Source organism: Aegilops tauschii, chromosome 3, assembly GCF_002575655.3.
Source record: "Aegilops tauschii subsp. strangulata cultivar AL8/78 chromosome 3, Aet v6.0, whole genome shotgun sequence".
NCBI classification, from domain to species: domain Eukaryota; kingdom Viridiplantae; phylum Streptophyta; class Magnoliopsida; order Poales; family Poaceae; genus Aegilops; species Aegilops tauschii.
The window spans coordinates 14,350,340-14,377,471 of NC_053037.3; the positions used below are offsets into that span (position 1 = coordinate 14,350,340).

The following is a 27,132-nucleotide window of genomic DNA, read 5'->3' on the forward strand; positions in this document are numbered from 1 at the left end:
TTTTAAAATAAAATAAAAGAACACGAAAATACATTGACGAAGACAAGTTTGGTGGTCATCTTTATTTATTGATATGTCCCTCCATTTCTATATTATTTGTGCTTGCTTCATTTGGACGGCTTTAACCACAGCCCTGCTACTGATGGACGAGACTTGCCTGCTCCCTTCCCATGCTTCCATCCGTGCTTCCGCATACGTGGCTTGATTTGATTGGAAGAAAATAAGGCCCTGCCCCACCCCCTGAAAATCAGGGAGGAGATGATTAGATTAGAAAATAAAAAGGAAAAAGAACAGCCGTAGGATGAAGTGGGAGCACGGATGGGAGCATGGAGAGGGAGCAGGCAAGCCGGATCCGCTACTGATAGGTCTGAGATTGGTGTCTTCGTCCTCGAGGAATTATTTACGCGTTCTCCTTCTCTTTGCACAATACTGTAATAAGAGCAACTCCAACAGGCCAACCCAAACGGACGGCGATTTCGTCTGCTTTTTGTCCGTTTGGGTCAGCCAGATGGACACGGATGCCCGCTTCCGCATTTGGGTCGGCGCGTGTGCCCAACGCTGGCCTGAGACCCATTTTGACGGCGCAAAAACAAATGCATATTAAAAAAAGAAAAACATCATTAATTAAACATTAAAGCCGGCCACGAAGGCCGGCGAGAGTCCACGCATTCACATTTGCATTTAAAAAGAAAACCAGCCTAAACTATAAGGCGGCGCGCTGCCCTAGGCGTCGTCGTTGTCGTCCTCGGGGTCCGTGGTCGATGAGCGTCGGCGCCGGCCCGGCCCAGGCGAACGCCGTGTTCCAGAGCGCCGCCATGTCGGGCTGTGCCGGCGCAGGCAGTGCCGGGGGGCGGGGGGTGTGCGGCCGCCTGTGCAGCCGCGGCCTGGCGCGCCTCCTCCTCGGCCTCGCGCTCCTCCTCCTCGAGGTCGCGCTCGAGCATCTCCTCGTACTCGCCGCGACGGCGCTCCTCTGCCAGCCGGCGCTGGCGCCACATCTCGAGGTACGCCTGCTCCTGCGCCGGCGTCGCCCCCAGCCAAACCGGTGGCGCGGACACCCACTCGCGCACCACTCCCCTCCAGGAGAAGCGCGCGATGGGCTCGAGCTCCAGCTCTGGCTTGATGGGGGCGGCGGGGCCACCGGCGGCACCACGCTGTCTGCGCCGCAAATGCGTCGGCGCGGACGCGACGCGGACGTGATTTAGGTTTGGGTCGGCGCGTTAGGCCGCCACTTTTGTCCGCACCGACCCAAACGGACGCAGGCGGACGAAATGGGTCGGCCCTTTGAAGTTGCTTTAATTTTTTTCTTCTCAATTTGTGGTGTGAAAAGCGCGGTAAACCGGCGTGGAAAAGACTACTACCGTGTTCAATATTTTCTGTAGGACGAGAAAGTTGAGTGCAGTCATGTTTTACCTTTATATCTATTGATGAATCGATCCCTAGATACTGGGAGTAGAATTTCGCATGTCTAATCTCACAAGGAAGATGAAACCTCATAGTCAAAATATTGTAGCACGACCTTTCTCAAAAAGAAGAAGAAGAAGATTGTAGCACGATCTTTTAAGTTTGGTCTGCTGACCGTGGAGCCACATTCTGAGTACGTCACACGCACCATGACAGCATGACCTAACCACTCGTGCCATGCCACTATTATACTCCCTCCGTTCGGAATTACTTGTCGTGGAAATGGATGTATTACAAGTAATTCCGAACGGAGGGAATACTCGGTTAGGAGAACTGCTCGCTTTATTCGTTTACAGTCCAGCAACAGTTACATAAAGTATGAACACAAGGTATCAGTCGTGTAGTGGTGGTGCTGCAACTTTCATCCTTGGCCGCCCGTCCGTCGAGCGGCCAGCATCTCTCCCTCGTAGTACAAAACGAGGTGAGAATGTATTCCACTTGTCCCACTGTGAGGAGAAACCAGTTTTGTCAAAAGATGAAAGGGGTTAAAGGTTAAAGGACCTAGCTAGCTTGCCCCTTGGGCTTGGGTGAAGGTTGCAAGCAACTTAATTAGGCCATAGTCTGGTAGATATCGTACCATTAGGTGCTAGAGGTTGGCCGAGAAATCAACTTTGTACAGTACTAAAAGGAAATCAGTAGGGGGAAAGCTATCAAGTTGAGCACATTTCCATGATAGAAGAATCTTATTGTAGGCACGTAGGACCTAGTACTAGCATACACTCCCTTGGTTCCTAGATGGTACTACATACAGAGAGTGAATCTACAATCCGCAGTTTAAAATATGTCTATATACATCCGTATGTAGTTGTATTGAAATCTGTAGAAAGACTTATATTTAAAAATGGAGAGAGTAGTAGACCATAGACCAAGACTTTGCACGGTGCCAAACACTCTACAGTCAAGTCAAACTAAATACTTAAATTTCCTTTAAACAAAAGGGTAGCTGGCTAATTTTCTACTACCAGCGCCTAAATTTTCCTTTGTTTGGGCAAGCATTGGATTCCACGCAAAAGTTAGGGTCGTATTCGTACGAGGAGGACTGGTTCTACATGTGACCCCGGCGGCCACAGTGTTCTACATGAAACTTGGCCGGCAGTTTCACATGGTCCAACTCAATAAATAAAAAATCCACACTAAAATACTAACAAGTTTTCTTGCTTTAAGCCAGCTAGCATCGCCCGGCAATCAGACAGACACCTCCTGTGCTACAAACCAATCAATAATAATAGAATAATTTTCTACACTCAAATAAGATCAGGGAGTTGAGATGCCATCGGAAAAGAAAAGAGAAACGAGAGGCGCCGCGGTTAAAACGGCTCCCTTGTTGACTGCGGCGAAACGTACGAGGTCAATGGCAGCGAGGCGAGCCGAGCCCGGCATGGAGGCGCGCGCGAAGCTGACGCCTTCCCGCTGATCGGTCGCCGCCGGTGCATGCATCCACCGCACGCACGCGGTGCACGACAGAGACTCGCGCGCGAGCATATCGTGGAGAAAGAGACGCGCACGGTACGGGGCTGGCAGCTTGACTTGAACGCCGACGGTCGCCGGAGGAACAGTCGGGTCCGCGCACACGGTGGTGGGGTGCGCGCCCACGCCAGCAGATGTACGTCGTCACGCCACGCCCCGGCCGTGACGCCGACGGACCACGGCCGGATGTGGTGCGAACGCGATCCCCAATTGCGGCCGCCACCGGGTCTCATTTACTGTATCTTTTCAGCTCAGCGACCTCCCAACCAACCGAATAGGGAATTATTGCGGTGCACGCAACGACGCCTCGCCCACCGGCCAGCCACCGGCTCGTAGTACCGCCTGCTTCATCATTTCGGCGTGTCCGGTGGTCCTCCTCCCCGGTGTACTAGCGGCGCATGTGGCGCCTAGCCGGACGGACGGATGTATATCGGCCGGACTGGCCACGGAGCAGGCGAGATACACGCATGACGGGTGCGGGGCTGGCGTTTCTCGCGTTTCCGGATTTTGGGTTTTGGATTTTGGATTTTGGGGCGCGGGCGTCAGCCGTGACCCTGTGAGCGTCGTCACGCCACCGTCAGGCCCGCGACTGGCCTTCACAGAAGGCGAACGATTTGCCCCGGGCAACCGTCCGCGTCTTGCGTCGGTCGCGTGCGAGCCGCGTGATCTGATGCAATCCATCCAGCGTCCTGTTCCACGTCGCCCACGTTGCGCCTTCCTGGTATCATCTTCTTTTCCCTCTCTCACTCGAAGCATCTACAACTGCGGGCAGCAAATCCAACCCCTCAAACATCTGTGGACACGTCCGATCAAACCTCAAATTTGTTCATCTGCATCGGTATACCTCATGCTTACAAAACTTAAATCGATACAAAAGCATGCAAACGATGAACTCCATATACTACGTAGATCAAATAACCTAATACTACCATAATCCTCGTCGGAGATGTCCACTATCTTCGTGCCCGGCTCCGGATACATGGGCGGCAGCCGCAGCTCCGGTGATGACTGGTGGCAGTCGTTCACGGAGATTTGGGAAAAGCTACAACAGCGAGGCAGGGTTCGACGACAACGACGGCGATGATCAACATGATTGGCGGGGTGCTATGACGGCCTGGTGCGTAAAGCATGAATGACATCCACTGTGATGCAATCGACGGTGCCAAGCGAGAGGAGCGCTGGTGCCGACGGGGCCGACAACGCCGACAAACACGGCCGCCACGTGTCACGAAGGAGCATTGATGGAAACGACGTGTTGTGCATGGTGACTCCTCTCCATGTGCTCATTGCTGTGAATTAGGGCAGAAGGAAAGGATGCGGGGCTGGGAAGTTGGGTAGAAAGAGGGAGTCAGATCGGACGACGCGCACACCGACCGAAAGTTGGGCCAGTTGACGGACGCCTGTTACCGCCCTTTAGAGAAGACCCGTGTATATCTGCACTTCTTCCAGTGAATTGCGAGTTGTTCAACAAAAAAAGGTACAAGTACATTAGTCTCGTGCACATACATACACACATATTCAGTCTTATAAATGTACACATGTGCTTCCTACTTCTGTCACTTTTAAGAGACTGAGCTGACATAATCTTAAGCTTGATAAAATCGTTATAAATGTCTCGTAGTACACGGGCACGCCATGCAGCTTAAAGAATAGCGCCGACGAACCCAAAATAAATCTCTGAAATATGTGAGCACCCATGCCATGTTTAGGACTTGAACCCGGATGAGCTGGTACCACCAAATGAACCTAAGAATTTAAGCTATGCTTAGTTCGATAGTGGGTGTTGCAGTATGCTGCCTAGGACGAGCAACATGCTCGCGTCGCACACGCGCCTGTGCAACATGGGTCTGGCCCAACAAGCGCATGCAGAGCTGAGAAGTGCACGCTATTTATTTCTCATTTATCCCACACAAAAAAATTATTTCTCATTTTTCCCATTTGGGTAAGTTTAATTTCAATTTGAAAAGTCATGAAATAAAGGTTGTGAATGTAAAGGGTTCACAAATTTGAAAAAATGTTCACGATTTTTCATAAAATATTCATAATTTTTAAAAACATTTATGAATTCAAAAAATTATTTATAAATTCAAAAATTGTTTGCGAATCATTCACTATGGCTTACGTCGAGCAAATTCGTGTGAACTGCTGTGTCTCATTTATAGCGACACAGAGCGTTCCCCTCGTCTAAGCATGGTCCAAATGGACCAGCCCATAACCACGCGGTAACCTGTACACCAATTTTTGCTATTTTCTTTTATTTATGTTTATATTTCTCCCAAATATTATAACATATATCACGTTAACCATGAATTTGAATTTTTTAATGCAGCGTAAAACTCATTTCTTGTCAAAAATAATAAAAAATTGATGGCATCAAAAAATTGTTCATGACAAGAAAACAGTGTTTTGTACCAATGAAAATGAATGTATGTTAGATTTAAAAAAATGTTCATGCGTTTAAAAAAATATGTCTATGAGATTCTTAAAAGGCGGTGATACAATGCATATAAAAATGTCTGCATAGTTATATAAAACATTTTTGTCATTCAAAAAAAATGTTTCAACGAGTATTTGGAAATTGTTTAACACATATTATAAAAATGTAATCATGTATTTGAAAATGTAAGACGTGTATATTATATTTGTATATGCGAAAAATGTAAAATTTGTTCAAAAATAATAGACATCAAAACATACATTGTAAAAGAAATCATGTATCTCAGAAATATGAAATGTGTACAAAATATGTCCTGGATCTATAAAAAACATGTGCGATATGTATTAAAAATTAGACATGTATTGAAAAAAGATTTTTTTAAGGAAATAGGAGAAATTAGAAGAAACTAGAAACAAATACAATAAAAGAAAATTTAATAAAAATAAAAACCATAGAAAACAAAAGGATAACCCAGAGAAAACATATGCAACCAAAGAAAACCAAAAAAGGAAAACACACAGAGAAAGTCTCGCGCATAAGCAGCTACAGTACTTGGCCGGCCCACTAACTTCAGCCGAAATGCAAGTCCAAGCTATGTCTGGCACCAGGCAAGACATAGCTCCCGCGCGGGAACACTTAATTCTGACCCACAGAGCTTAAGGAATTCTACATACAGTCCTTCAAACCAGAAACAAATTCCTTTTTTTTTTCTCTTATCAAGTTTAAAATCTATATTTGGTCGAATATCTTTTAGAAAACACTAATTATATAAAATATTTAATACTTTATTAAGTGATTGTTCATGTCTATAAAAATATTTGCATTTAAAAAAAGTGTTTGTGTATAAAAAAAGTTTTACTATATTATAAAAGATGTTCATGAGTCTAGATATAAATTTTTATAGATTTAAAACAAATATTCATATCTTATATACAAATTATTAAGTGTACAAATATGTTTACACTATTTTAAAAGAAATATCATGTATTTTACAGAAGGTCTTCATACATGTTATGATATATGTTGATGTAAAATTTCACAAATGTTCCTACAAATTTAAATAAAAGCTTTCATGTTTTTTCCTTAAAAGTAAAAAATAAAGAGAGAGGGCGGGAAAGTACAAGGAAAACAAGAAATATCAAGAAAAAAAAGATAAGTAAAATGAGATGAGGGGAAAACGTTTATAAAAAAAGAACACAAGAAATGTGTCATGCCTTCTTATGCCTGGCCCACCAACAGATGCCCTCCGTATTTATCGCAATGAATGGTAAATTGTGTTTTTAGCCAACTCTTATAGTCATGCGTCCGCCACAAAGGCGCTAAATGGTTCGGTTAGAATTAATATTCATGGAGAAAATAATGTATCTCAAAACAAATGTGCATATCCTTGAGGCTATAGAGAAACCTCCAAAGACGGGACGACGACACAATCTTCTCTTTGGAAGATTGAGTTGGGTTCCATCCTCATCCAGAGTGTCAAAGTTTAAAGTGGACGGAGTTGTTGCAGGGAATGGGGAGGTGGTGCAGTCGGGGTCTTCTGCCGAGATCATAATGGGTTGAACCCCGACGCATTGCTGATCCTACAACTATCTTGTCATGAGGCCCTAGTTGTACCTGGAGAATTCTCATTGTGTTGCCTGCACATAGCCTGAGACCGCAAGTCTATTTTGAATGGCATTCAAGAAGCGGCTGGTGGTTGTCATCATAATATCATCGATTAGATCATTACACACTTGACTGTATATTGACTGTTGATTCATGAAGGAAGGAGATCCAACTATGAGGCTCACAATCTTGTTAAGTTTGCTTAATCTCTAGCTTAGGGTCGATAGGTACGGCTAGGGAGCCTCACGACCCCATCTGCATTTATGTAAACATTGTGCTTGACCGATAAATCATATATTTGTTTCAAAAGAAAATACGAAATAAAAAATACTTAAGCAACAATAAAAAAGGGGAAAAGGGAAAGCAAAAAACAAAAGCACAGCAAAAAGAAAGGCAAAAAGGAAACCAAAGCACAAAAGAGTAGCCAAAATTCGTCCAAAGAAATTATTGGTCTATGTTTGGTTGGTTGTCAATTTTTTGCATGCCAGTGACTCAATGAAAGTTCCAGGTATATTTCTTGCTAATCTTGGCCAACTCATGGGCAAGCAAAATAGCTAACCAGATATTTAGTGTGACAAGTTTGGGCGAAACCAAACTTACTCTAAATAATGCAATGTAATCTAGCAATTCATTTGTTCATCTTGTTCTACCTTCAAGCTGCTTTCTTTTTTTAGAGGATGTGTTGAAGCTACTTTTTTTTCAGGGAGTTTTGGAGCACCTAGCTCCTCTAGAACGGCTCTTGCTAACTATGATGACCCAGTTGCGCCTGTGTGTGATGGCGAGGCCCAACCACAGACGCCCATTTGGCAGTGAAGGTCCACGACCGGCACAATCCAAGTTTTTTTTCTTGCGGATGCGGTACAATCCAAGCTGAAGATCAATGTAGATAAGCCTTGCCGTTGCTCAACTGGTCATTTCTTGAGTCTTTTCTCTAGTCTAGATTTCCCTTTTTTTTACGGGGTCTCTAGTCTATCTAGGTTTATAAACCAACGTTGAAACAAGCAGCAAAATGCATATCACGTAATGTACATGCACACATGTCAGTAAATACGATCACCACAGTGAATGACCGATCACAACCTCACATCACCACATCATAATCACCTTCCTACGTGTTCTCCAACAATCTCGCGCTTGTTTCCTAGCGCGTTTATTTATTTGATACGCATTACTATCTACGCAGTGACGTCCTATGCAGCAAACATTTTGAGATTGGCGCACTCGAGGAATATGTTGAGGCATAGTTAAACAAATTTGTGGCGCACGCCAGTGCCTTGTTATAGTTGGCTCTTAATCAACTCAGATCGTCCGGGCATATACTAATCCTCCTGTGGAACTTCGTGTGTGGTGGGCACACGAGGAATCGACAAAACTGATGGGGAATCGACAAAACTGAAGTAGGGTTTGGTGCCAAAACTGCGTGTACCGTGCAAATCCGTCGCCTCCCGAGCATTATCTGCCTACAAATTAACGGATTTGCCAATGCCAAATTAGATAGTCCACGAGGCACAGTAGGTGGAGTGCTAGCTTTTTACGTTAGCAGACTCTTGTTTAATTAGTAACACGTACAGCACCCACTCCACGACTACTGCTTAGTTTATGGGACATATAATTAAGCAAGCACCAAGGACAGCTGGTACTTTCCAAGATGACTCCTCCCCCAAGAAAAGTTTAGGGTTCCTCTGTCTCCCGCTGGCGCCGCTGCCGGTCTGCCTCGTCTCTGGTGGCTTTAGGGCCATGGCGGCGCGGTGGATCCCGTCCCTTACTGGCGGGAGGGCTCGGTTTTTAGTTTTTTTTTTCAAGTTTTATTAGGGTTTGTGTCCTGCTCACGAAGACGAGACGGCAGGGGCTCCCTGAAAATGTAATAAGGTTCTTCCCGTCTAGCCCCCGTTCCGGTGTGTCTAGCATCGTCGGTGCCTCGGTGGGCGTGTGAAGGTGTGTCTCCGGCTGATCTGTCCTTGGTGGATTTGCAGGGATCTGATCGTAGTTCATCTATGTTTGTGTTTCTTCAGGTTGGATCTCTTTGAACTACGCTACTCTTCATCGGCGGCGGTTGTTGTTCTACTACGCTAGTCCTATGGGGGCTTAGCACGATGACTTCCCGACTGTCTACTACAACAAGTTTTGCCCGGCTGCGACAAGGTAGGGGCGATGGCGGCGGCGCGCCTTCGGCTTGCTACAATACTTGTAGTCGTTGCTAGGTGGTCTACGGACCTGAATGTAATTTTTATTATTTCTGGTGTTCGTTGTATTGCCATGATTGAAGATGAATGGATTGAAAGTTTTCTCAAAAAAAAAACCACCAAAGAAAGGTGCAATAGTTTTTTTTAAATGCAGGTAAAATAGTTAATCTGCAGGAGATGGTATGTGGTACAATTTTTGGCCTGCTGGTATTGTATGATTAGTGAAGTTTACCGTGATTTTCATTACGCTTTGGAAAATGTTGGGTCGGGAGGGAGGACCAAATTCTCACGACATTCACTGGAACCGAGGTGGCTTAAAACGCCTCAGAGGTTGCTCACAGCTAGACCGCGGATAAGGTGGAAGATACTTTCGAAGAACCAGTTTCAAGGCCGGCGTTTAAAGCCGAAGAGCAGTTTGGATGAACCGAGCTACGGCCAGACTTGAAGACAGGTTCAGAGGCTACTGATGGTGTCCCGGCTAGTATGCCTCTCACCATGCCGACTCTCGGCTTGCTGGGCGGGGATGAGGACCCCCATGTCGGTTCCATCCTTGACCACTACAGGCAGCACCATGACGATTACAAGAATGATCCAGAAGGCCCGACGTGTACTCCAAGGCATTGTATTCGTGGAGAACCCTGTCTCCTCAAACGTAACCGACCAGGATCTTATAATTCTAGGACCCCCGGTGCCTATATAAACCGGAGGGCCAGGCTCGTAGAAACACATTACAATCTCATGGTATATCATATGTATACACCCCAATGCAATAATACAATAAGAATGAGGAAGTAGTGCATTATCTCCTTGGAGAGCCCGGGCCTGGGTAAAACTTTGTGTCCTCGCTACCATCGATCACTTCTAGATGCCTAGCTTTGGATGCCCTATCCTGAGATCTGTCGGATTTAGCTCCGTCAGTAACATAAATTACATCCAGGTCCACAGGCCTCCTATCGACGAATATAAGCATTGCAACAGCGGGTGGAAAGCGTGCCGACATCATCGCCTCCTCTTTACCAGAGGCGGAAAAAGCTTGTTGTAGTAAGCAGTTGGGAAGTCATTGTGCTAAGTTTTTTTTATTCGTACTTTGGGGTATTAGATTTGTTAGCAATTTTTCGGAGAGAAATTTTCGCATCAGCTCAAACCTCTTTGAAGGTATCCATTACTTTTAATGCTATGCAACCAAATAATAAACAATATCCATTTGATTTAATTAATAAATAAATAAACAATATCCATTTGAATGGGCATGACATTACAACACTGATTTTTTTAAACGTTTTTATCATCACATTCTTAGATGTTAAGAAAACGTTTTGCCGGGCGCGGCGGCATGCATGCATGCATGCACGCCTGCCTGCCCGCCCAAAACAAAGCGATAAGCGCCACTCCTGTCTACGCGCATGCACGTACGCAAAGTGACAAGTGCCAAAGCTTTGTGTCAAAAACAAAGTGACAAGTTCCAACCCCAACCCAACCGCGCGCGTCGTCATCTCCCACTGGGACGCCCGGCTTCCGTGCACCGGCCCAACGGCGCGCCATCCGATCACGGTCGTCCATCCACGGAGGGAGGCAGACGACAGGTGCAAGAGCCGAACCAACATCAGGCTCACGCTCGTCACACTCGGGTCATCACGATGCAACCGCTCCGCACTTTCTCCTCTGCCTCTCTCTCCCCGTCCCTGCCCTGGCTCCTTGTGGCCTTCGTGGGCTCTCACATAACTCATAAGTCATAACCAACGCAATCAGAAAATCCCCCCACCATCATCCTCTCCTGCGAGTCGTGTGCGGTTGCATTGCACGGTCTCATGCATTGCGCTGCACACCGCTAGACAGAAGCAAGATCAGTCCATCTCCCTCCGTCGACCCCGGTGTGCTTTGGTCGGGCGCCTGGCAGGCAGGCATGGGGAAGGAGGCGGCGGCGGCGTGGCGGCTCAACGTGAGCGACTTGCAGTTCCGGATGCCGGAGCGGGTCAAGGACCGGCCGCCCTTCGCCAGCCGCGTCTTCATGCGTGGCCACGGTATGTGCCCCGCAGCGCCTTCCGTTGCAGCGTATGATTCATGCGTTTGCTCCACCAATCGATCCGTTGTGTTACCATTCCGCGCATGATTCATGTGTGCGCCGTTTGCTTACAAAAATACAGATTGATTTGTTGTGCGCTGCTGCCTGCTGTTCCGTTGCCATTTCCTCTTGATTGCCGTCTCAGTCTTCACGTTAATCCGCTCGCTTCTTTTTGGAACAAAGTAACAAGAGTTGAGTTGTAGTGCCATCTCTTACTAACTGCTAGTGCTGCCTGACGATGCTGCCGCTGCCGCCATTTCGTCCCACCAACCGTGGATCGCCACCGCCGGCCGGACGCCCTGCTCGTCCTTGGGTTCCGGCCGGTTCCAAACCTGCAATCATTGTCACGTAGGTAGACCTATAAAATAATGAAACAGCCCTCCAAAAGCAGCTGTAAAATATTATTTTCCTTGTTCTCCTCAAGCCGTTTCAACTGATGAATTCAGGTTCTTGTCGTGTTGTACGAGAGTTTTTTCTTTTCTTTTTATTTATTTATAAATGACATGAACAAGGGGAATATCTTGTGGCCCGTGGAATGAACTCTTTTTCCCTGCCTACTCTAATTAATTGCTTGATGATCACAAGGAGGATATACAATATCTATATCCTGAACGCGTGACCCGATGGAAAGCAACCCATCGAGCGGCTGTCCGACCTGTCATGCCGTCTACGTGTGGCGCATGCACAGTCACTTGCTCACAACTGGACGCCATGCATGCATGCATGCCGGAGCCTGCTCTAAATAATTAAACTGCATTTTTTTTCTTGATGATGCACTGTCGTGTTGTACGAGAGTGAGCCATCCTACGATGGTTTTTTTTTCTTGCTAAATGACATGAACAAGGGTTGTGGTCCGTGGAACCCTTTTCCCGCGCTTAATTGCTTGATGATCACAGGGACGGATATGCGTGTGTGGCTAATAAAACTTTAAGAAATCCTGAATGCCTAGCCTGATGGAAAGCAACCCATCGATCGAGCGCGCGGCCGCCCGACCGTTCACGGCTTCACGCCGCCCCGTCCACGTACGTGTGGTGCATGTAGAGTCGCTTGCTCACAAGTCACAACTGGACGCCATGCGTCTCCAACCATGGCGTCAAAGTTCTGCCCGTGACGTTCGGGTGCATTGTCAATGGCGTTACTGTCATGTATAGTTCGCGCAGCACCATTACACTTGTCTGTTGCTACAGGCTTCTTCTGCATCGCTGTTGAGTTTTTCTTTTCTGAGAACTCGAACGGGCCTACTAATTCAAAATACACATTGCCGTACGTGGCGATGCATGCTGCCACTGGGCCGTCCAGCCAGGTCTGTCCGGAAATCCCTTTTCGTGAAGGGCACTGCTAGGTGCAGGTTTGTGGTGCTACCGGCGCACCGAACAATTATTGTGCCTTTAAAATGTTTTCAAAAATTCTGAAAAAAAATTTAGCACACTCACACAACATCAATGTAGGTTATCACAAAATTTAACACTGAATAGTGCATAGCATAATTTGGGCTCTAGATTTGACCCATTATCACCCTGATGCCAAAGTTGTCATTTTTGTGTTTCAAAAAGTATTTTGAATTTTTATATGAAATTTTGTGACATCATACATTGATGTTGTGTTGACATGCTAGAATTTTTTTTAAATATTCTATGGCATCCGGTGCACCGGTAGCACCACAAGTGCGGGTGCACCGGATACATTCCCCCGCGGGGTTGAAGAAGGGATAAGGGCGTGTGCGGGGAAGAAGGCCGACGTGGCAGAAAACAGGACCGCCAGATCGACTGGGATCGAGCGACGGTCGCGAGACAGCTTCGGCCGGTCGGCCTGTCATACCCAAACGTTTTCCTTTGAAAGTCTATAGAACGGCAAGGCTCGTGGGCCCGCATGGGGTGCCCCGTTACCTGTAACCGCCGACCACGGATCCTGGCGTCATTGCTTGGCGTGCCGTCACGGCACAACCCGCGCGCGCATCGCGGACTGCCGCTCGCCTCGCCGGTGGACGGCAACTTGGCATCGTCGACCTCATCGATCAAAGCTACCACTACCAGATTACATACACATAGATTGCTTTGCTTCCATTGCCTTTCGCGGACTCGCGTCGCGCTCGCCTCGCCGGGCGCCGCAGTTGACAACTTGCCATCGTCGACCCTGATCTATCCAAGTACGGTAGCCGTCACCGTCTGCCACGTACGTACGTGCACGGAGGTGGCCTTTTGCACCACATCGAAGATCGCGAGATTGCTTCGCTTGCCAAAAAAGGGCACGCAGCCGCGTCGCCGTGCCAGGTCCGCCGCGTGCCAGGAGCGTGCACCTTTCTTTTCGTCGGATTTGGGTTGGAGAGCGGCATGACTCGTGGGCCACGGTGCACCCACCCCGTTACGTTGCGTGTGCCCGGCAACCACGGGTCTGTCTGTCTTGGCGCCGTCGCCTCGCCCAGCCGTCACGGCAGCCAGCAGTAGCCATGAGGGAAAAGAGACCGAAGTGGTTGAGACCCTCGCCGCAGTCGGCAACTTGGCATCGTCATCGTCGTCGACCTGACCGCGGTACGTGTCGCCGTCGACCACGTACGTACGCGGAGCTGTCGAAAGCCTCTTTAACCCGGGACCGATTCGATAGATCTGCTTTGCTTGCCCGAAAGCCGGTGTGGCCGTGTCGTCAGGTCTGGCTAGCGCGTCACCGGAGTAGGCCTCTTTTCCGTTTCTGCGCGGCGTTGGGCTGGAAAGCGGTGCTATTACTACGTACTGCGAGCACGATTCGACACGACCCGACCGCCCGACGCGGGCTTGGAAAGCGACCGAGGTGGTCGGCTTGGATCCACGGCTGGGCCCTTAAGTGCGGGACGTTTGCGTGTGGCCGGCTCCACAAGACCACGCGGGCAAGCAGGCAGCAAACAAACGGCCGCGAAAGGTTTCCGTCCCCGTGATCTCTCCACTCGACGAACCTGTCTGTCTCGAACGATCGGAGACGCGCGCGGAGCTAGCAGAGCATGTCGACCGCGGGCGGGTGCGAGGAGGGGGAGCCGGCGGTGGCGGCGTCGTGGAGGCTGCGCATGGGCAGCAGCGACGCCCCGCGCGCCCCGGACCGGCGGCCACCTTTCTTCTCCAGGCTCCTCGGCTCCGCCTGCCCTTCCCTACACGGTGCGCGCCGTTCGTATCCCTCTTCTTCTTCTTCTTCTTCTTCTTCTTCTTCTTGGCTGCTGTAGCGACTTTGCTTCATCTCCTTTTGTGCCCTCTATATGTTTACGTTGCCACTGTCTGTCGCTGACACCTTTGCACCACCATATATATATGCTCGACCGATGGAGCCGTCGCAAAGTCGGGGAGATATTCCATCACTTTCACCAGAGTCGTCAAGATTCTGTTTACCAGCTAGCCCCCATATTGCGACCCTACATATACTCCCTCCGTAAACTAATATAAACGCGTTTAGATCACTATTTTAATGATTTAAACGCTATTATATTAGTTTACAGAGGGAGTACAAGGTTAAACCACGTAACATAGTCGTCAACTTGGCGTCCGTCGCCGGCTTGATCGACACCAGAACGTACGTACGCCCAAAGTCTCTTTAATTACGAGTACCCGGAGAAGATGGATTCGATGCATTTGCTTTTGCTTACGCGAAAGGTGTTGGTGGTATGGCCGTGTCGCCATGTTTAGCTAGCCCAGCGCGTGACAGGAGTAGGAATGTAGGATGCCTCTTACCGCTTTTGTTGTCACCGTCCACGGCCAGCCGGCAGCAAGTACTAGCACGACACGACACGAAGCGACCGAGACACCAAGAAGCTAGTCGGCGCAGATCCACGGCTCCGCACTTAAGTAGGGGACGCTAGTACGTGCAACTAGTAACAACAGGCACGAAAGATAGTCAGCCAGCCAGTCAGTCCCGTGATCTCCACGAATCTGTCTGCGCGCCAGGGGGAGCATGGCGACGGCGGTCGGACGCGAGGAGGGGGAGCCGGCGGCGGCGGCGTCGTGGAGGCTGCGCATGGGCAGCAGCGACGCCATGCGCGTGCCGGAGCGGCTGCACCGGCGTCCGCCCTTCTTCTCCAGGCTCTTGGGCGCCGCTTGCCCGTCCCACGGTGCGTCTCCCGCTCCCCTCTCGCCTTGCTCTTCTTGGTAGCTCGCTCGGTAGCTGCGTGCGTGCTCTGGTTCGTGAGTTCGCCGTCATGTGTGACGGACTACGATCCAGCATCTCTACTGCCTGATATGATCCCCGATAACTTTGCACGCACCATGCACTCGATCGATTTCCTTCATTTTTCTACTGGCACCGATGCTTTTCCCACGGGCGGGTCGCGAGATCCTACAACGGCCTCTTGGTCAGGGAGTAGCTCGCTGGCACAAGAAGCAACACATGCCCACTCAAATGGACGCCTGCTTTTACAGAGTTTGCTTGTCACAGCCTCACAGCACAACGAAGAAGAGACTGAACACCTTACAGAGTTAGAGGTGCAGATTTTAAGATTATTTGCAGATTAGTGATCCCTCCGGTCCACAGTAAGTGTCGCAGCTTTAGTACAACTTTGTAGGAGATCTTACATATTTGATGATCTTATTCTTATTACTTTGATCGGGAAGTGGAACAAGAGATCGTCCTTGAGTGTGCGTGCGTGTTTTTCTTTACAACCCAGGTCATTAGAGCAATGTTCATTTAGGCAGCATTTCCAGATTAGTAAGAGTTCTTACAGCTGTTGGAGCGCATCTTATTCCCTTCTTTCCATACCTGCCCATGCATTGCCCATTGTCCGTTTCAAGAACGAAAACGAAATAGGAGCGGCAAATGTAGGCAGGCAAGTTCGATGCAACATCCCAAAAGTAAAAATGTGCGAAAACCGTGACGGCACCAGCTTGTTTTCTAATGTTTCCACGACAGTCCTGATCTATCATCACATTATTAGGTGAGTAACATTGTTTAATTTGTCAGTTGGGTCTAACTCCGTTCCACTACTATGTGAGTGGTAGAGTCACCATTAGCAAGAAATTGTCAGTGCAAATGACTCGACACTAGAATAACACATCCCTTTTAAGATGATGATGGACCAAAATCAAGCAACACATTGCATTATTAACTGGATATGAGGAAACAAGCAATGGAGGGAAGACCAAGAGTTGGTGGACCGGAGGGAAGGGGAAAGCTAGAGGAAGAGTGTTGTCTCTAGCAAGAGTGTTGACCCTAGGACAATTTGTCATGGGATGGAAACCACGAGTACTCCTATTCTCTCATTTCACCCCAGAATAACAGCCAAATTATATGGATGAAAACAGAGCGGAAACGGACAAAACTGAGCGCTGCCATATATGTTCTCATATTTTTCTTTTCCAAAAGTAGAAATGAGTACAAAAAACCTGGAAACAGATACAAACTCAGATATTAGTACCCGAAATTGGTGTGAGCTAAATCAGATACAAAATTGGATGTTCGCAGGAACTAAAAGACCTCTTGGATAACCGAGAAAAGCACAAGCAAGCCAACAAACTATTTCAATTTATATTTTTTTGATGATCTCCTAGACCAGCGACACCACGTGGAGGTGCCTGCGGTGTTTGGTCTGGCATGTTTGGTATTGTGAAACGTAGAAGGTGATTAACTTTTTAAGGGCCACAACATAGGTTTTATTGAGTGGTCTGGGCCACATGAGTCATGAAATAGCAGAAAGTTCCGTATTTATAGAAAAAGAATGTTGTTTCACTAGAAATAATCCGCTCCATTTCTGTTTTTGTTTCCACGTAAAAAGATCTGTTTTTGTTTCTGTTTTCGTTCCGGCACCTTCATATTTCCTTTCCATTCTTGTGTTTCTCGAAAAATCAAGAAAAATTCCGCTCCTTTTATATGGGCCAGTTGCTTTTGAAGAACCTTTCATGATGTCTTGTGCCGTCAAGAGATATTTGGTGCGGATATGGTCGCTACTGTAGTTTGTCAAAAACTGTTTTGATCACCTCGGGTTTTTTTCCTTGCATAAGCATAGCTTTGGTCTTTTATGACTTTGCTCTTTGCCGGTGTATTTTTTTGCATGTATTGGTGTTGGTTGTATGCATCCTAGTTATACAGAGGCCGGATGTGTACTCGTTGTGTTTGTGTCCCCTTGATGCTTCATTATGAGTCAATAAAATTCACTCTTTGTCAAAAATATGGGCCAGTTACTGTACAACCCATTATCTTTTCTTTACTGATAAAAATATATATATTTATTTAATAAAGTTGACAGTTTTGTCAAAAAATAATAATAATGGAAACATTTGTATATTACTGAATCTATAATTGCCGAAAAATTGTTCCCATGTTTCAAAAATGTTCACGTATTTATAAAAATAATAATCATATTTTAAGAAATTATTCGTGTATTTATGTGACCGCGCGTTACTGGTTCTATTATTCGCATAGAGCGTAGAATAGGATTTGCCAGGAAACTACCCCCAACCTTCACTATTATCTGCGATTTGGATCCCTAAGCATGTGGGAGCCTGCACATGTCTTACCGTCCCTATTGTCACTTGAATCGTAGAGAATAACTAGTACTCCCTCCGTCCGAAAATACTTGTCGGAGAAATGGATGTATCTAGATATATTTTAGTTCTGGATACATCCATTTTTATGCATTTCTCCGACAAGTATTTTCGGACGGAGGAAGTACGTAGCACTGAATTCAGTTGCACCCGCGGAACCGAAAACCATCTTTACCATTTGATCAAGCTGCAATCAAAGTGAACTGAGCCTTTTCAATGTCCCTCCTGATAAAAGTGTTATCCATTTCAGGGAAACAAAGGAAAATCGCAAAGTACTACGAGAAGCAGGAGAGTCTCCTGAAGGATTTCAGCGAGATGGAGAGCATGAATGAGCTCGGCTGCTTGGACCAGAACAGTGCTCCTACCGAGGTAGTACAAATCCAGAATTTACATGCGTAACAGCCTTCCCTAGTATACGTACCTACCTATCTACTCAAAACTGATAGTAGTTTCTACGCGTCCTCACTGTTCTCTTAACCAGGAAGAGCTGCGGCAATTGGCCAAGGGCGAAAAGCTGGCAATCAACCTGTCGAACATCATCAACCTGGTCCTGTTCGTCGGGAAAGTCGTCGCCTCCGTCGAGACCCGGTCGATGGCGGTGATCGCGTCGACGCTGGACTCGCTGCTGGATCTGCTCTCAGGGTTCATCCTCTGGTTCACGGCGCACGCCATGAAGAAGCCCAACAAGTATAGCTACCCGATCGGCAAGAGGCGCATGCAGCCAGTGGTATGCATAAATTGTGACCAAGTTTTGCATTTCGAATGTTGATGACTGACGGCTAGAGTTACCTACCGATCATTTGCAGGGCATCGTGGTTTTTGCGTCGGTGATGGGGTGCCTGGGGTTCCAGGTGCTGATCGAGTCGGGGCGGGAGCTGGTGACGCAGGAGCACACCACGTTCGACACCTGGAAGGAGATGTGGATGGTGGGCAGCATGTCGTCCGTGGCCGTCGTCAAGTTCTTCCTCATGCTCTACTGCCGGACCTTCAAGAACGAGATCGTCCGGGCCTACGCGCAGGACCACTTCTTCGACGTCATCACCAACTCCGTCGGCCTCGTCAGCGCCCTCCTCGCCGTCAAGTTCAAGTGGTGGATGGACCCCGTCGGAGCCATACTGGTAAGTACTTATGATCTACTACTTGCTACCACATATTTACTATTCCTACAATGGAAATGAAATTAGAAATGTATGAATGAACTGGGGTTGGTGATGATCGGTCGACGGCATCGCATGCATGCAGATCGCGCTGTACACGATCACGACGTGGGCGCGGACGGTGCTGGAGAACGTGGGCACGCTCATCGGGAGGTCGGCGCCGGCCGAGTACCTGACCAAGCTCACCTACCTCATCTGGAACCACCACGAGGAGATCCGGCACATCGACACGGTGAGGGCATACACCTTCGGGACGCACTACTTCGTGGAGGTGGACGTGGTGCTCCCCGGCGACATGCCGCTCAGCCAGGCGCACGACATCGGGGAGGCGCTGCAGGAGAAGCTGGAGCAGCTGCCCGAGGTGGAGCGCGCCTTCGTCCACGTCGACTTCGAGTTCACGCACCGCCCAGAGCACAAGGCCGACGTCTGATCTCATCATGCTCTTCTCCTCAAATATGTATTGTATCATTGTATGTGATCTCCCAAGGTGGCCCGGACGAGTATGGAGAACGTATGTGTGTGCATGCCCTGTTTTTTGCCATGCCTTTCACTTGAATCTCCCGGTACGGTAAGCAGTTCTGGTAGGCAGTTGTACGACAGCCGTGACCTTAAAGGTCATGTCGCGTCTTAATTTATCATCACTCCCAAGCCGAGTATAGGTATTGCTCAAAATGTACTCTTTTGTTATCGGGTATCTCTCCTTGCATGCTTTCTCTTCTCTCGACTAAATAGAAAGACAACATGTGATCTCTCTTTGAATTCTCAAGATTGTTTATCTCGTGGTAATCAAAGTAAAATAATTTGTAGGAATATGACAGGGATACGAGAAACAGGGTCCGCCGGGCCGGCCTGAATGAGCTGGGCTCGGTGCCGTAATGCTCTTCACAAGCCTTTCAAGCTTGTACCCCGCAAAAAAAAAAGCCTTTTAAGCTTCTAGAAACTTCCCAACCGGTTTTTTTATTTTATGTGTTTTTGGGTTTTTGACTTTTCTGGTTTTGCTCGGTTTTTGTCTGTTTTTCCTTTCCGTTTTCATGTTTTTTAGATGCACAATCTTTTTTAAATTCGTAAACTCATGATTGTTTCTCCAAATTCATGAAACTTTCTACCTATTTGCTTCTTTTCAAATCACGACCTTCTTCTATTTGGGAACTTTTCTGAACAAGCGAACATTATTTCAAATTCCAACATTTTTTATTCACGAACATTATTTTATTCATGATTTTTTAATTCACAAACAATATTTGTATTCATGAATTGTTGTCAAATTATTGAACTATTTGTTTACAAATTCATGAACTTATTTGTATTCATGATCTGTTTTTCAAATTCCTGAACTTTTTCTATTTTCAAAATTTTGAAAATTCAACGGTCAATGGGGATCAAACTGCGAGTGGTCAAAGGGCAAAAACAGCCGATGGGCGGACGCCTGAGCTAACGACGACCGAGCCTACCCGCGAGCCGTATGATCGAGTGAAGCGAGAGGGCCTTCTTAATGGGCCAGCCCAACCAACATTATGCACGAGCGTCAATTGGCAAACTGGCGCAAAAGGCGTCTGTTGGATAACCCGGACATTTTGCAAGATTTGAGAGGACCAGTTGGGTTCAGTTTTTGGGTACAGGCAGCGTTCGGGCTGTCCACACAAATTGGGAAGAGTAGGAGTCCATTTACATGCACTTAGTTATCGTTGTCTTCTTATGCTCTTACATGGACCGCCATCGGACGTCTGCTCGAGACATCCTCCCTAGTGCTTAAGGTGCCAATTCGCACACTAGCGTGCTTCGGCCCATTAGCACCTAGTCACCTGGTCGTTTGTAGCTCGGTAACCTATAGCTTGCTAGCCACATGAAAAAATATTGGTTCAGGGAAAAAACATCTTTTGTTTTTTAATAAACTAATTATACATTGAAATTTTTTGAACTTTAAACAGTGTGTGAATTGGATTGTTTTTTGCGAATAAAAAACCTTTTGCAGATTTGAAAATTCTACACGAAATTTAAAAACATGTATTTGAATTTTTTTGGAAATTTCTAAAAACTTCATTGATTTGAAAATGTTCAGGAATTTGAAAAAAAATATGAATTTTAAAAATTTCATTAATTAGAAAAAAGCAATATAGAAAAGTTCACGAATTTGAAAGATTTTTTTCTAGAAAAATCATGAATTTGAAAAATATTCTCCTCCTCCAACCTTAAAGATCCTATCTCTTCTTGCTATGAGAAAAATATTCACAACAAACTCAACGACGACCTTCTGTGCGAGACCTCCTAGTCGGCGCTTCCTCTTAGTCAACCCCTTAAGCGTCGGCTAGGAGAAACGGTGCCCACGTTTCTGTATTCTGGGCCGACCCAATTACTTGCTGAATTGGTTGCTCGTCCAGGAACCGTTCCTGGTTTCCCTCGGTTAGAGTTGACCGATCCATATTAACTTTTAAAAAAAATCCAAAAAATGATATAAAATAAAAATCAGGATTTAACAAAAGTTTTCAAAATAAAAAATCATGGGTCTTGGAAAACAATTCAGGATTTTTACAAAATGTTTACGAATTCGAAAAAGTTCACGATATTTGTTTTCAAAAAGTTTATGAAGTTGAAAATGTTCATGGTGTTTTTGAAATAAAACTTCATGGGTTTAAAACAATTCAATGATTTTGAAATAAAATTCAAAAATTGGGAGAAAAGTGCGCATATTTTGGAAAAAAATATGTAAAAGTTGAAAAGAGTCTGTGCATTTGGAAAATATTCATGGATTTGAAAAATAGTAGATGGATTCAAAAAAAACATGGATTTGAAAAAAATCACAAATTAGAAAAGCTCACAAATTTAAAAAAAAAGAAAAGGAAAAAATCAAAAGAAAAACCGGGTAAACAAAAAAAAAAAAGAAACCCAAGTAGGGAAACAGTTGTGGTTTTTTAGTGTTGCATTTCAAAAAGAGAAAAAACCTAATCTAGGCAAAACAGGTTAAGTGTCCAACTTGGTTTATGCGTTTGTACTAAAACCGGGTGGTGTTGAGTTCGAATCATGTCACACACGAAGAGTAAATGTGCCGTCCCAGAGCATAGGGGCGGCGGGGGTGGGGGGTGGGGGGTGGCTTTAACCGGCACTTAAGGCGCGGAATAGGATCGGGTCTTCTGTGTGGCGATTAGAGAGGTACGTTTTTAGGCTACGCGGTGTTAATCTTGTGTTTTTGTCCATATATATTGTTCTCCTGTTAGTAGGACCTTATGTTTGGTTTGCTCCAAAATTCTATGGAATAGCCAATTACATAGGAAATTCAAAATAATGTAGGATAGCAATTTCTTTGTTCCAAATTGCACACATGGAAAATTCTCTACATTTTTTTTGAGGGGAAGAAAATTTCTCTACATTTTTTTAAGGAAAATTCTCTACATGAATCATATCCTCCAAAATCCTATGTCCTCACTTTGTTCCAAACGGGGACTTGGCAGCAGCAGAGCTGTGGTCAAAGTTGTAAGTTCGGAAACCTTGGAAGTTAAGCAGACACTACTAATGAAGCAATGTTAATTGGTAGAGTACAGCAGTCTCAATGGACTCTTGTTACAGGTCTCCCTTGTTCACACAAGCATGACAGCGAGAGGCATCGCATACAAACGTACGCGGCCAAGAAAGAAACAGTACTACGCAGTATAGTAATGTTCGTTTAAACATACCGAATTGCCACTGGTAAGGTAAATTAACAGATGAAGATGATCAGTTTGCTAAAAAGGCACCGGCCGGCCGGCGGGCGGTGGGTGGTACAGAGGAGAGGAGAGTATCGTCCACGGCCAGCTCGCCCACGTCCGTCCGTCCGCCCGTCCCAGGGATCGTCGTCCTCGCGCCTCTACGAGGGGGTGACCTCTGGCTCCGGCTCGGCGTTGAGGTCGAGGCCGCGGGGGACGGGTCGCCGCGGCGGCGAGGCGTTCTCGGCGACGCGCTCGTCGGCGGGCTGCTGCGATGGAGGCGGCGGTGGTGGGGCGGGCGGCGCGAAGTCCTCCCAGGAGAAGCTGGGGCACCAGGCCGGCGTGCGCGGGGCCGGGGCGCGGGCCCTGGCGGCGGCGACCCCGCCCGAGACGAGCCGGCGGGAGGCGTCCCGCATGCGGCGGAGGATGGCGTAGAACTCCTCGACCTCGGTGTCGGACACGTCATCGACGCCGACGGGGGCCGGGGCTTCGGCGGACGAGCGCTTGCGCTTGGCCGTGCCGCTCGGCGCGTCCATGGTCACCACTCACCAGCGCGCGGGGTGGGCAGTCGTTACAGTTTTGCTTGCCTCTCCTTGGTGCGTAGCGTGAGGGGTGGGTGAGTTTGCCTCTGGACTCTGGAGTCTGGACGAGCGAGTGCCTGGGAAGAAAAGAAGCCACGAAACCTACTGGACCCCTGCTCAGGTGCTCCCCCTAGCCTAATTTCAGAGGGGTATTTTTGTCCCCGCGAGTTTGTTTTTTTCCTGGCCCGCCGCAGCCCAGATTCAACCCCTGTCTAGCCCTGTATAATCCAGACCGTATACGTACAGTACCCTGGTCTGAAAAAAAACATCACACGACCCCACGTCCACGTAAGACCTGCCGAATCCAACACACGAGCAACTCCATCAATCTCGCGCGCATTGACGCAGCTCCATAAGTCACGTAGTAGATCTCCAGCGGCGGCTATCTCGTCGCCGGCGATCTCGTCGGACAGCGGGCGCGACAACGCCGTGAATCTCCAACGAGCGCGCATAGGTACCGCATCCCGCGTCCCCCCTCTAGTCTCGCTCGCGGCAACATCGAACGAACTGCCGCCGCGCCAGTGGTAGTGGTTAACCTAGCGGGGCGGGTAACCTAGCTACCCGGCGGCGCATGCGATCGTGGATCTTGTTCCGGTAGTGCTGCTCCTCGTGATCTGGGTTCACGTAGCGTCGGTTGCCGTCGCCTGTGCGCACCACCAGTATCGTTATTTGATGTGGCGGCTAACCTAGGTATCCGGCGGCAGAGGTAATCACTGATCTAGCTAGGTTTTGAGATCGTGCAGTTCCTCGCGATTGGAAGTGATCGTGCAGTTCCTCGGTTGCGGTTGTTTACATAACATCCGTGATCGTATGCTATGTGTTGTATATTTCATCATTGATAATGTTTGCACATGTGATGATACATATTATTGGTTGTAGGAAATGGCGGACGAGGAGTTAACTGATATCATGGTAGACATGGAGTTTGGAGAACTGATGAAAGACTGGATAGAAGATTGGTCAGATGATGAAAATTCAGATCGTGAAGATCGGTCAGAGAATGGGAACGAATGGGACGATCTTAATGTGAGTGGCATTGTCATGTTGTAATTTTTTGGTGGCATCCGACAACATTAAATCTTTGTGTTGAAAATTTATAGATCGATGAGCTTGATGATGATCAGGAAAACAACTCGAAGCTCTCGAATGAAGATTACATTAGTCAGGTACGTAAGTGAAATTTTTTGTTGGCATGCAAACTGAATTTCTTCTGAAATATTATATGATAAGTATGTATTTGTGTTGTATTTTTTAGTTCATTTCCGAATGTCATAATGCGTACGACTATTACGGTGAATCCGACGCGAGAGACATGCCTTAACGACGAATCATTAGATGCACCTAATTCTAGGGAGTCCGAGTCGTCGGTCATCATGAGTGAGGTATGTGTGTAATCAATATTCTATGGAAGTAAGTAATGTTAAACCATAGAAAACTGTTTTCATGGCTGTGGTTTGATTGTGTTGGTGACACAAGATGATGGGGCAAAGAATGTCCAAGATACTGCTAGTGCAGATGATAAGAGGGATATGTTGATGCAGATAATGGAAATGACCTTTACGTCTCACGATGCTGCGTATAATTTCTACAACAGCTATGCTAGAGATAATGGTTTCAGCATTAGAAAGAATAAGGTCAGGTATAGCAAAATGGAGTCACGTCATATGCGTTATAGGCGGTTTGTTTGTTCGAGACAAGGGAAACGTGACAACAAGTTGCTAACCGAGGAAGGACACAGCCGTAGGCTCAGAGCCGAGACACGCTGCTTTTGCGAAGCGCACCTGACCGTCAAGCTTGACCAAAAGCGTGGGGTTTGGTATGTTGAAAGTTTTGAGGACAAGCATAGCCATATGTTGGCAGGACCGGACGAGGTACCTTTTCTTTGGTCCCACAGAAAAATCAAAGAGTACCAGAAGCATGAGATAATGTCCATGGGAGCTGCAGAGATTAGAATTCACGACATGATGGATTGCTTCATCAGCAAACATGTATGGTACGGCGGTGTTGGTTTTACCAGGCGTGAAATATACAACCTTTGCGCCAAGGAGAAGAGGAAGCTGCTTTCAAAAGGTGATGCTGCCACAGCCATAGGCATCATGGCCAGTAGGAAACAGAGGGATCCTAGCTTCATTTTCGAGTACAAGCTAGATAAGGAAGGACATTTGAATAGGATGTTCTGGTGCGACTCCCAGTCTCGTCATGACTATGAGGACTTCGGCGACGTGCTTGTATTTGACAGCACGTACAAGATGAACCGCTATGGTATGCCATTCATACCTTTTGTTGGTCTTAACAATCACCGGAAGACCACTGTTTTTGGTTGTGCCATAGTTTCGGACGAGACCGAGGAGACATACGTGTGGCTTCTGCAGACTTTTTTGAGGTCCATGTGTCAAAAGATGCCTAAGAGTGTTATCACAGACGCCGACGCTGCGATGATCAAGGCAATTCGCGAAGTCTTGCCAGACGTGTGGCACCGTATATGTACGTGGCACATAGAGAAAAATATGAAGATTCACCTCAGTCACAAGTCCTTAAAGGAGTTCCGAACTCTTCTGTACTACAGCACGTCCACGGCCACGTTTGAGGAGAGATGGCACGCATTTTCCAAAAGATGGCAGTCGGATGTAACATGGTTGAGGCGGATGTATAAGAAGAGGAGACTGTGGGTTGCGGCTTATCTAACAGAGGGGTTTTGGCTTGGCATGAAAAGCAACCAGCGGAGTGAAAGCCTGAACTCATGCCTTCACCTCCACCTAGACGGTGAAATGACCCCGGTGGATATGATTTTGCACTATGAGAACGCCGTTGTGCGTATCCGTGAAAACGAGGCGCGAGATGACTGCACGGCCTCACAGAGTTTACCGGTGCCAGTTACTAGCTCGAGGGAACTTGAGATAGCTGCTTCTCACGTCTTCACTCCAGCAAACTTCTATATGTTGCAAGATGATCTTAGAAAAATTGACGGCATGGAGATTGTAGAAATTAAGCTGGGAGACGGATCACAGCAGTACATCGTGGCCTGGAAGAATAACCGGAAGCGCCGGTTTTGGGTGGAGTATACACCAGTAAATTCCGCAGAAACTATAAGGTGCAGCTGCAGAAGAATGATTCGAAAGGGTCTACCTTGGAAGCACATATTCCATATACTGAAGCACTTGAACATATCTGAAATACCAAAGTGTTTAGTTCTTGTTCGGTTCACGAAAGAAGCAAGGTTGGGACTGCCCGCGAGGCGCACAAGCGATCTGTTGGGATTTGGTTGGACTGGGGCCGGGGAAAGAATGAAATATAGCCAGGTCAGTGTGTTAGCGTCTGAAGCTATGCATGCGGCATGCAAACACCCTGCTTTGTGGGATCAGTTACAGGAGAGTCTGAAGGCTGTGATAGCTAAGAGTCATGAGTATGATCTGCTACAGGAAAATTTGTTGAAGCAAACAAATGACATCAGTAAGTGTGCAGTTGAATATGTGGACGATGGTAAAGGCAACATGATTGAGGTTAAAGATCCTATGAAAGTGTCAAGCAAAGGTGCAACAAAGGTAGATGAGAGCCGCCCTGTCTCGAAAAATGGTAGACCACTCTCTTTTGATGAGTTAAAAACTCGGTGCGGCGCTTGCAAATTGGTAGGACACACTAGACGTAGCAAGAAATGCAAACTAAATCAGAAGTAAGTGTTTGTATGCATTGTGGATTATTAAATTTTGTATCATTCATTAACTTAGCTTGTCTTTTATCATGTGCAGAAAAGTGGAGAAGGAACAAGAGTAGAACACTTGCTTCAATTATTTACTGTGTTAATCGGCCGGCTCATACTTTGGCTAAGGTAGCTGTAGGCGATTGTGTTTCTTTGGTTTGGAGGCTTTCGCCCCCTGATTGTATCCTTAATGTATTAGCAGACGAGATCCCAGTCTTTGTTTAAATAAAGTAAGATTTTTCCCTCTAAACAAAAATCAAAAAAATCCTTTACTGTGTTATGACCGGGGCGGGAGGTAGAAAGAATATTGTACA

At 47.0% G+C, this 27,132-nt stretch overlaps 3 protein-coding genes across 5 annotated transcripts; 2 read left to right on the forward strand and 1 right to left on the reverse strand.

The window, feature by feature from the left end:
- Positions 1–10,886: 10,886 nt before the first annotated feature.
- LOC109776232 (metal tolerance protein 7) lies at positions 10,887–19,557 on the forward strand. 3 transcript variants are annotated; one of them, XM_020334892.4, is made up of 5 exons: positions 10,887–11,174; positions 17,957–18,075; positions 18,188–18,433; positions 18,513–18,824; positions 18,949–19,557. In XM_020334892.4, exons 1-5 carry the CDS (start codon positions 11,057–11,059, stop codon positions 19,291–19,293), a joined length of 1,140 nt encoding a protein of 379 aa, XP_020190481.1. In that variant the 5' UTR covers positions 10,887–11,056; the 3' UTR covers positions 19,294–19,557. The 3 variants fall into 3 exon arrangements, with proteins under 3 accessions (XP_020190481.1, XP_020190479.1, XP_020190478.1); XM_020334890.4 differs by lacking the exon at positions 10,887–11,174 and adding an exon at positions 14,064–14,337; XM_020334889.4 differs by lacking the exon at positions 10,887–11,174 and adding an exon at positions 14,989–15,281.
- Positions 19,558–22,348: 2,791 nt separating this feature from the next.
- LOC109776230 (protein NEGATIVE REGULATOR OF RESISTANCE) lies at positions 22,349–23,431 on the reverse strand. The gene has a single exon (XM_020334887.3). It carries the CDS (start codon positions 23,074–23,076, stop codon positions 22,702–22,704), a length of 375 nt encoding a protein of 124 aa, XP_020190476.1. The 5' UTR covers positions 23,077–23,431; the 3' UTR covers positions 22,349–22,701.
- Positions 23,432–24,003: 572 nt separating this feature from the next.
- On the forward strand, positions 24,004–26,892 carry LOC109776231 (protein FAR1-RELATED SEQUENCE 5-like). The gene is made up of 4 exons (XM_073511455.1): positions 24,004–24,147; positions 24,222–24,287; positions 24,663–26,791; positions 26,868–26,892. The coding sequence occupies exons 1-4, from the start codon at positions 24,004–24,006 to the stop codon at positions 26,890–26,892; spliced, it is 2,364 nt and encodes a 787-aa protein (XP_073367556.1).
- Positions 26,893–27,132: the final 240 nt, after the last annotated feature.

What these genes read in the sequence shown, in the direction of transcription:
- LOC109776232 (XM_020334889.4), top strand. Translation starts at nt 15,125, where the DNA reads ATGGCGACGGCGGTCGGACGCGAGGAGGGGGAGCCGGCGGCGGCGGCG. An exon ending in AGAGGCGCATGCAGCCAGTG is followed by an intron (nt 18,434 to 18,512) that starts GTATGCATAAAT and finishes GATCATTTGCAG; the next exon opens with GGCATCGTGGTTTTTGCGTC. An exon ending in ACCCCGTCGGAGCCATACTG is followed by an intron (nt 18,825 to 18,948) that starts GTAAGTACTTAT and finishes GCATGCATGCAG; the next exon opens with ATCGCGCTGTACACGATCAC.
- LOC109776230 (XM_020334887.3), bottom strand. Translation starts at nt 23,076, where the DNA reads ATGGACGCGCCGAGCGGCACGGCCAAGCGCAAGCGCTCGTCCGCCGAA.
- LOC109776231 (XM_073511455.1), top strand. Translation starts at nt 24,004, where the DNA reads ATGGCGGACGAGGAGTTAACTGATATCATGGTAGACATGGAGTTTGGA. An exon ending in ACGAATGGGACGATCTTAAT is followed by an intron (nt 24,148 to 24,221) that starts GTGAGTGGCATT and finishes GAAAATTTATAG; the next exon opens with ATCGATGAGCTTGATGATGA. An exon ending in ATGAAGATTACATTAGTCAG is followed by an intron (nt 24,288 to 24,662) that starts GTACGTAAGTGA and finishes ATGTTGATGCAG; the next exon opens with ATAATGGAAATGACCTTTAC.